General features: G+C 38.1%; 1 protein-coding gene and 1 pseudogene across 1 annotated transcript; both read left to right on the top strand.

Annotated features, from left to right (window-relative positions):
• Window positions 1-2,712: 2,712 nt before the first annotated feature.
• LOC132095648 (uncharacterized) lies at window positions 2,713-6,276 on the top strand. Its single transcript, XM_059500786.1, has 8 exons — window positions 2,713-3,976; window positions 4,056-4,195; window positions 4,291-4,499; window positions 4,577-4,677; window positions 4,765-4,955; window positions 5,031-5,172; window positions 5,652-5,703; window positions 6,189-6,276. The coding sequence occupies exons 1-8, from the start codon at window positions 2,713-2,715 to the stop codon at window positions 6,274-6,276; spliced, it is 2,187 nt and encodes a 728-aa protein (XP_059356769.1).
• A 255-nt stretch (window positions 6,277-6,531) lies between these two features.
• LOC132095638 (uncharacterized) lies at window positions 6,532-8,940 on the top strand (annotated as a pseudogene).
• The last annotated feature ends 346 nt before the right edge of the window (window positions 8,941-9,286 follow it).

Raw genomic sequence — 9,286 nt, 5'->3', positions numbered from 1 at the left:
CATGAGACTACGTACATTCAGATGACCACCAAATAAGCCCCTTGGTTTTATGCTGGGGTCCCATAATAGTTTAGAATTGTTCACAGTTTTGAAGACGTTCCATTTTCTATTTTTCACTACTGCTCGGTTTGTCGTCAACTTCCTGATTTGATTTGTAGAACTTTCGATCGTAGCTAAGCTACCCATACCAGCATTACCTTCAGTAAAATGAGATTGAGACTGTAAAAATTTTTGAATTGCCAAGTCACCGCCTGCATCATCACACCCACACGGCGATCTCCGTTGAACAGCAGGGACGCCAGCAGGGCAAACAACATCTCCCTGGCTCCCCTCCAGCACACTCCGCGAACCCCCGCAGAATATACCATTCCTCCAGAACAAACCACACTCCCCATCCAATGCAGACGCACCAACCGCCGCCACGACGCCAACCACCGGCAGATCCACAGCGTCCGCCGAAGAAACAGAAGCCGGTATGTCAGTCGGTTGCTCCAAAGCATAGCAATGTGATGATGAACATACCTGTAGGTTTCCAATGTTGCTCCTACTATAGATGGATGATACATGTGGCCCCGTCCGCGTTGGTGGGCTAACTGGAGCAGGGCATTGATGAATGTCGCCAGATAATAATAGACAAATTGAGATAATGATAGCGAGGCTTTGTTGTTGGTGTAGTACAGCTTTGTACATTCGTCCTCTTGTTTTACTGAAGAGATGTGGATCAATAAAGGTGATAGCTAAAGCATGTCTCCCGAAACCAAATTGATTATTTACACGGCTCGCCATCAAATGAGTTGCACAGGATAATTTTAAATCCTCATAAGGAAAAAAAACTATTATTAAAACTTTGTCCAGTAAAAATGGAGCTGAAATTACTTAAAATCAGCACATAAACAAGGAGTGCAAAAGCTATCCCCGGCACCTGGCATTCCCCATCTGACTCACAATTGTGGCAAACGTAAATGGAACCACCATCAGTGCAGGCTTCATGAGCCCATGCCTTGCACTGCCAACATTGAAGCCACACCTCGCTTGGTCTGGAGTAGCTCTCCAAACAGACAATGCAAAAATCTTCTTCTTTCTCAGAGTCACTGTCCTTCTCTGTATGCTTTTTCTTCTCGGTTTTGGTTTGTTGGCTTGTTTCCATTGTGTTTTTTGTCAGTTTTCTCTTAACTTTGGTTGGCTTTCTCTTAACTTTTGCTTTCTCCCTCTCCAAAGCCTCCTTCTGTCAAGATGGCTGATTTGCATTTTTTCCTACCGTTTGCTTCCGTTATCTTCCGTGGTCCTGCTCTGGGGTGGGGTCTAACAGTCTCAGCTGAGAACTCAGCTTGCACTGGAGGAACTGTAGTAGCAGCAGAAGTCCCAGCATGCACTGGAGGAACTGCAAAAGAAGCAGAACTCCCAGCTTGCACTGCAGGAACTGTAGTAGCAGCAGAAGTCCCAGCATGCACTGGAGGAACTGCAAAAGAAGCAGAACTCCCAGCTTGCACTGGAGGAACTGCAGAAGAGGCAGAAGTCCCTGCGTGCACTGGAGAAACTTCCAAAGGAGCAGATGTCACAGCTTGCTCTGTAAGAACTGGTGGTGGCAGCCGGTCTGTCACCAAAGATTGTGCAAAGTCTTTGAATTTGTCTCGGTTATAAGGCCAAATTCCAGTGCTGCTAAAGCCATACTGCACATTGCCTGGTGTTCCAGCCAATGGGAGGGCCAACCTAACAATTCCAGGAATGTCGTATATGGACATCGTCAGGCCTGGGTGACTTCTCATCCAGGTATTGCAAAATGAGTTGACATGACGTTTTAGGGGGCCATAAACGGTACAATCGAGTGGCTGTAATTTGTGGGAGCAATGGGGTGGAATAAAAAAAAATACCCTTAGACTCCAGAGGGTTAAACACTCGTTTTTTTGAGACACCCCTCGCTGCAGCCTGTAGCACGATGACGTATTTGGATCTGATCCAATACGTAGTGGACGATGTTACACGCATGAGCGGTGGCGTGTTTTGTGACGTCATATGCACGCGCCGATTGCGCACTAGTAGAGAGCATAGACAGTATATAAGGTAGAGAGTTGGTGAACAATCGCACTTGCTTTGATCTTCTTTGAAGAATCTGCAGAAAAACGATGGATTAATTAACAATATTGATTGTATATCGGTACTTCGGTAGGTAATTCATCTTTGGAAGCTTTATGTACTGTTTTGTTATTGTATTGTTCTAGATGAATGTCTTTAAAAAGGGCAGCTGCCCTGTAATTTCAATGTGCACACGGTGCTGTAACCTGTATCACTGTCCTTTTTGTGAGACGTACAAAACCACATCACAACTGTCCATTGATTGCCATGTAGAGAATCATGATGATCATGATGGTGAGTATAATTTCACCTCTATACAATACTGATATTAATTTGCTTTATAAAATTTGATCAGAGTAATGCATGTGTGTATTCTGTGTAACTTTTCCCCCCAGATTTTGTGATTGTTAAGTGCAATTCACACTGTAGGGAAAATGCACATTTTCACTGCTGTTACTGTCCTGCTACAGTAATAAGAAAAGTGAAGTTAATTACTCATTTTAAAAAATGTAAACAAAAGTTGGCATTTCCTGGCCAGGAAGCTCAGTCTCCACTCCTGCATAGCCCAGCAGCCACTGCTCCACTTCCAAATATTTCGGCACAGACTTCTAATGTCATTACACAGGCGCCTCCCCTGTCATGCCCCATGGCTATCCGAACATCTTCATCTCCAGTTACATCAGTGTTTCGGTCTCCACCAATGACACAGTCTTGGACAAGTCCCTTATGTCTACCTTTGCAATCTGGGACAAGTCCCTTATGTCTACCTTTGCAATCTGCCCTCCTTCTGAAGCTCAATTTTCTCTTTCTGCATCCACCCAAGTATTTCCATCTCCGACTACTCCTGCTGTCCATGTTCCACCAGTGCAACCAACAGTAAATCGTCTTCAACCAAAGAAGAAAAGAATTAGATGTGATCATTGTGATATGGAATTGAATAAAAAAAACTTACGTGTTCACATTAGAAGAAAGCACACCACAGTTAAAGAGGCCATCACATCAGAACGACATCTACTTTGCCAGTGCATTGACAGTAAGCATGGAATTTTTGCAGTGGCAAAATCTTTCAGTGCACCATCTCTTCCCATCCATGTTCAAAAAAAGATTTGGGGTGTAAACAACAAAGTTATGTGTGAACTAGACCAATGCAATGCCAGTGCTGAATTTGCTCAAAGGGGTGGCCTGAAACCATTTGAGTGCTGCCATCTCATGTCTTTAGCTTTCTGTCCCAAAGATGATGGCAATTCTGTTAATCTCAAAGAGGAAGCCCTAACAGAGATGGTGAAAGAAAAATGGTTTGGAGAAAGTAGGAAAGATGCATGCATCGAAAGGCAATGCATGGTAAACAAAGACGATGTGCCACTTTCTGTAGAGATCACATTTGCTGGGCCCTCAACGAAAAAATATATATCAGTGTATGAGCCAAAAATGTCTTATTACTGTAGACTTGGAAGAGTTACTGTTGTATATGACAGTAAGAAGATCACATGGGCCTGTCCATGTAATAAAACAAAACAGTCATGTATTCATAAAGCAATAGCTAAATGGCATTTATTTCAAAATGAGAGAGCTCTATTCCAGAAGGTGAAGACCACCGAAAGGATTGATTCCAGGCAGAAACCTCAACCGCATCCTGAGAGTGTGGATGACTGTAATGACCGTCAGTACCCACCTAATGATGATGGAATAGAGAGGATGGTACGCTATTTTTTGAAAAATAAATCTCTACCTGTGGACTTTCCTGAAAATTTGGTTGGTGGTCTACAACATGGTAGTGACTTTAGACACCAACTAATTCCTGAAGAAGCGTTCTGCTCCGAACGTGAGGGTAATCATGTTCTAAGTGACCCAATTATTATAACCTCACAAGCAAAGATTCTGACCTTCACTGGGGTAGTTGAAGGTAAATATTGTTAAATAAAACATTCTATTTAAAGAGTGTACTGTTATTTTGTGTTTAACTTTTCTGCTCTCAATTTAAGGAATTTCAACTTACTACAAAGTCTGCAGCAACTGCAGCATGATGTACAGGTACCAGGAATTCACTGATGGTATCCATAACTTCAATGACCACCTTCTGCTTTCTCTACACTTGTGTCTGATTTTTCGCAATGCTCTTCAGGTAATATGTACAACTACTGATGTTAATATTGTTTCATGTAATACGTGTTATGTCATGTAACATTTTTTTTTTATATACTCTGTGAATATTCTTAGAATCACACTGCTGTTAGCAGAGTAATGAGCATACTTGAAGCCACTGCCAAAGCAAAATTTCCCAGCAAAGACACAGTGCTCCATGGTTACCTCCACTTTGAAGCCTTGAGCAGCCATGACTATTCTTACACATGCATCAATTGTGGTTATCACCCCAAAGTGGTGAGCATGGATCTCCACAAGAAAGGAGTCTTCAGTATTCCTTGTAAGTATGTGTTGTGTACATTGTATTACACATGCTTTCTAAAAACAGCATGTTCCTGATTTGTGAATTTGTGTGTTGCATTGAAATAGCCACACCACCATCAGAATTCAAGGGTGATACAAACATTGTCTCTTTTTGGGAATCCGTAACGATGGAGATGATTGGCCGGGGATTTCTTTCAAGTAAGTTATTTAATGTGTAATATTATTTAGGTCTGTGTAACTAAAGAAATTCTTTAATGTACTTGTACACTCTGTATTTCTCTTAAGGTGGCAGGAAAAACCCCTTTGTAGTTCGTCCCAGTTATGATTCCTGGGCTCCTTGGATTGGACCTAATACCCGGAATTCAGACATTGTTCTAAACACTGAGCATGCAAAACTACAAAAAACAAAGTCCTGGGATGTTCCAGATCTTGACGTCACAGAGGAAAGGTTAGGTGATGAGCTCTTTAATCTTAAGGTAAGAACAAATTTACAACATCTAATTACGTTTTGCAACAATTTTGGTTTTAACCAAAGTCTGTCATATGTTTAGGTTTATGCAGTGAGGAAGCTGTGCAAAGAATGTGGATTGGACACAAAGGGATCAAGGATGGATCTTGTGTTACGTTTGCGGACGGAGATGCAAAACCGCTCAGCGTACGACAAAATCTTCCAGCAGATTTGGGGTGCCTCTGGTAAATTATCTGACTCTTATCACTTAAATATCTATGTATATAATAATAATAATATATTTTAATAATACATAAAGTTATAGCTTTAATTAAAAAATAATAATAATGTCCCAGGAATTTTTAATTTATGTTGATGGACATTTCATTTTCAGCAATAATGCTTTCATTGGCAGATAAAAAAAATTCATTTGCTGTAAGAAAATACTTGCAATTTATTCATGGGTTAATTAATACTGTTTAAACTAGTCTTTGAGTCAACCCACTGACAAAATGTTGGTAAAAGTAGGTAGATTTACTCAAAATTTACGAGTATGGTATGAAGAAATTATGAAAACCTAGTGAAAAACTACAGCCAATATCCAGCTAGCAAAAGAAGGCAAGCTCAAAGTTAATCTAACATGGTTGAAAAATAAGAAGGAGGAGGAGGATACCAACTGCCATCCTTTGACTGGATCATCAGAGCATTATGCTTTGTATAACAGATTCCACGAATTCAATACAAAAGACCCAAGAGATGCTCTTAGGAGAGTCCAGGTAGTCCCAGAACTTTGTGGCTGGGTAAATACTCAAACCGCAGAGCAACTTTTTGCTGCAATGCGCAAAAACAATTATATCCTTAACATGCTCACGCCATCAGGACACACATTTTTGATGCGCAACATCATTCACCATTATAACATCGCACAGAATAAAAACATAGAGGACAGCCTGAAAAAAGTTGTATCACCTAGTGATCAGTTAACCTTCAATGATTATGGTCAGATAGTACTTGGTAAGTTTTTATTATTATTTTTACATCTTACAATGACCAGTAATTTTGTCACATATTGTAAAATAGCTTTTTCTTGTCCTGTATGTGAAGGTACGCCTCCACAGTCCTTAAATGATAGTAAGAGACTCTCATGTGATATTACACAAATAGATCCAGTACACTGTAAGTAATGTCCTGATAAACACTGCACTTGTAAAATCTCACTTCACTTAGCACAGTTGGGTCATAATATTTTGTCTCTTTTCAGACCCCAGCCGGGGTTCATTGATGGACTTGACAGCCCTACGAAATGTGCAGCCAAACAGGGCATGCTGGATGCATCCACAAAGCAGTGACCAAATTAAGATGGTATGTTGAATTATTTTGCATTTTCATGCAAAGTAATCATGCTTACAACTGTTTTTGTTTTTCTAGATAAAAAAATGCTTTAAATGAAAAGGAATCACAACAACAATTTTTGGCTCAAGTAGGAGCAACAATTCTGGACAGATCAGATTTTATTACCTTGGGCCATCCAAATGATGTTGAAGGGACTGTGAGTTTAATCACATGCACAAAAATGTTTTTGTTTTGTGATGAGCGAATATGATTTTTTTTTTCTCATATGTGACAGTGACATGGTTGCCACCATTCTGTGCAGACCCTTCAGCTAACTTACCTGTAAGTATGACTGAAATTTTAATAGAAGTAAACTAGGGTCATTTTAGGTGGTGTTTAAAAATGTTTGTTGTCTGTATTAGGAACATATAGCAAGATGTGACTTCATCTTACTGCCTTCATGGGCTACAAACCATTGGATGATATGTGTAAGTATTTTATGATTAAATGATCAGTTCTCCTTAATGCAAGTAACACAGAGATATTTTGACATAACTAATAATTGTATCTTCCAAGAATCACTTAATAGAACCAGTTTTACAGATCATGAAACCAAAAAGCAGTGAGATGTATTTGCTTGATTCACTGTACGGCACTGACTTCAGCGATTGTCGTTTTGTTGGTCCCTACAGGTTTTTTCAGAAAAATATTAAGAGTTCAAAATTAGTTCAGGATTATGGTAGTTCTGTTTTTGTGCCATACATCCATTTGCATGCATTTTGTTTTTTTGTTTTATGGCTCATTTTTCATTGATGCTTAAACTATTTACATTTACCTAATCGCTGGAATTCTATTATAGTTTATAGATAAAATTGTTTAAACAATGATAAATTAGTCAAATTTGTTTGGGGTTGTTCCACCCCAGTTTGTTTATTAGCATTTTTATTATTATTTTTTTTAATCCATTTTTGTTTTAATTGTTGTTGTGGTTTAATGCTTTGTAGAAAACTTGCACAGCAACTACATCCTGGGCCGTGGAAGGAGTATGGACGTGATGATCTCAAAGTAAGCAGTTTTCTTGTTGCCATAACTAAATTACATTTCAGATATTCAAACACAGTTTATTTTTGAATAATTATAACATGTTTATTTCAAATGAACTCAACAGGGTGCTCCAAGGCAGAATTGTTCAAATAACTGTGGAGTGTTTGTGTTGATGGTAGGAAGAATTGTTTGATAACAATAATTTTTTTTTTTTGATAACTTTGTCAGATTGCTGTCTGTCATTAATTTATTTTGTGGTTTGAGCAAAACCAATATCCAACTAACTTAAGATATTGATGCAGTCTCCTAAAACAATTTAATTAAAGTTTATTATTATTATTTATGTCTGTTTTGATGTAACTTACTCTTAATGTTACAGTACACACTCTATGTTGTAATGGGAGGTCTCTTTGATTTTGCTGAGGTGAGCTATCAAAACTAATAATTTTGGAAAAAGTATATTCTCAAAGGGTGATTTACATTAAGCATATTTTCCAGTCTGACATGGCTGCAGTAAGGAGATGGTGGTGCTTGCTCCTGCTAACAAATTATCCCGTCAAGTAAGCCTATTTGCAAGTACTTCCAATAAATAAAACACATTTATTAGTATTAGTAGTTGAAGGAGGAGTAGAAGTAGCAGTTTTTTGTCCTCTCTTTAATGATGTTAATTTGCACAGTATTTGGTATTTTATGGTGTTTTTTCCTGTGTGGAGTAAGTACTTGCTAGGCAAACTGTAGTTCACTTGTTTTTGTTCATTTGTCTTTTTTTGTTTTTTTTTTATAAATTAAGATCAGATGCTGAAAGAAAGCTTCTCAGAAAAAGGCGCAAAGAAATGAAGACAGGTATAACTTTAACTAAAATAGGTTTGCAACAACTAATCTGACAACTGATGATAACATGTTCAAGTTCCATTTTCCATAAATATTTCATGATTATTCTATTGGTGTGAATATAATTTCTTTCTTTAGGAGAATTGGAAATGGAAGCTGATGAGGTGCTAGAGGTGCCAGATGAGGTGGACATAAGTAAGGTGGGAGTTTTCCCTATTCCAAATGTTTTTATTTTTAACATGTTAAATGTATGCTATTATTTGACTAGTATTTTATATTGAATAATATTCAATATAAATCCTGAGATGTATCCTCATGAATGTGGTCAAAGAAGATGGAGATGTGTCTTTCTTCAGGCTGTCTCTGACGTGCAGGATTTTCCATGATGTTGTTAGTGAAGCATCATTTAGAAAAGAGGCTCATTTTGCCTGGCTTGATAGTAAGTTATTTCATTTTATTAGTTTTATTTTTTTTTACCAGTAAACAGTTCCACACATTACGTTCAAACTGCAAATGCATTTCAAGCTTTGCTCAAAATGTATTATTACTTTAAATATCTTTCTTACAATAGGTGTTGTCAACTGGAGTGCATTCTCCAGTGAGTACAAGGAGAGGTTTCGAGTGCCATATAAAGTGACGAGTTGCCTTTGCTGTGGGATCTTATTTAAAGACTTCCGCCAGGCTATGTTGGAGATGGAAGGAAAGGAATCCTTCTTGCGTTTTACTCAACCAAAGACTTTGAAGGTTACTGCTCAGCAGACTGCTTCATCTGTGATGGGAATCACTATAGACCCAAGGACAACTGAGTGACAACTACTTGATCTGAATGTTTATACATTAAACTTAAATTCTTTTCTTCTTTTTCTTTTCTTTTCTTTTCTTTTTTTTTCTTCTTTTCTTTTAAAGGTACGTACATGTCCTGCAAACACTGAAGAGCAAATAAGGGGAACCTTATGTACATATCAATATGGAAAAAATGAGTCATTAAAGAATTCTTTATGCTGTCTTTTTTTTTTTTTGCAATTTTCCCTTGAATGTGTACTGGCATGTTAAGTTGTTTACAGACCATATTGTATTGTAGCTTTATGATTAAAATTACAGAGACAATCATTTTTGCTTCCACTAAACAGCAAATATGACCTGAATAAAATA

This window comes from Carassius carassius, chromosome 2, assembly GCF_963082965.1.
Source record: "Carassius carassius chromosome 2, fCarCar2.1, whole genome shotgun sequence".
Taxonomy (NCBI): Eukaryota; Metazoa; Chordata; class Actinopteri; order Cypriniformes; family Cyprinidae; genus Carassius; species Carassius carassius.
The sequence above is the reverse complement of the archived record's forward strand: the minus strand, read 5'-3'. Positions and strand labels throughout refer to the sequence as shown.

Bases quoted from the DNA above. Each gene is read 5' to 3' on its own strand.
- LOC132095648 (XM_059500786.1), top strand. From the start codon at position 2,713: ATGCCCCATGGCTATCCGAACATCTTCATCTCCAGTTACATCAGTGTT. The intron at 4,196-4,290 runs GTAATATGTACA...GAATATTCTTAG, and splicing joins TTTTTCGCAATGCTCTTCAG to AATCACACTGCTGTTAGCAG. The intron at 4,500-4,576 runs GTATGTGTTGTG...TGTGTGTTGCAT, and splicing joins GTCTTCAGTATTCCTTGTAA to TGAAATAGCCACACCACCAT.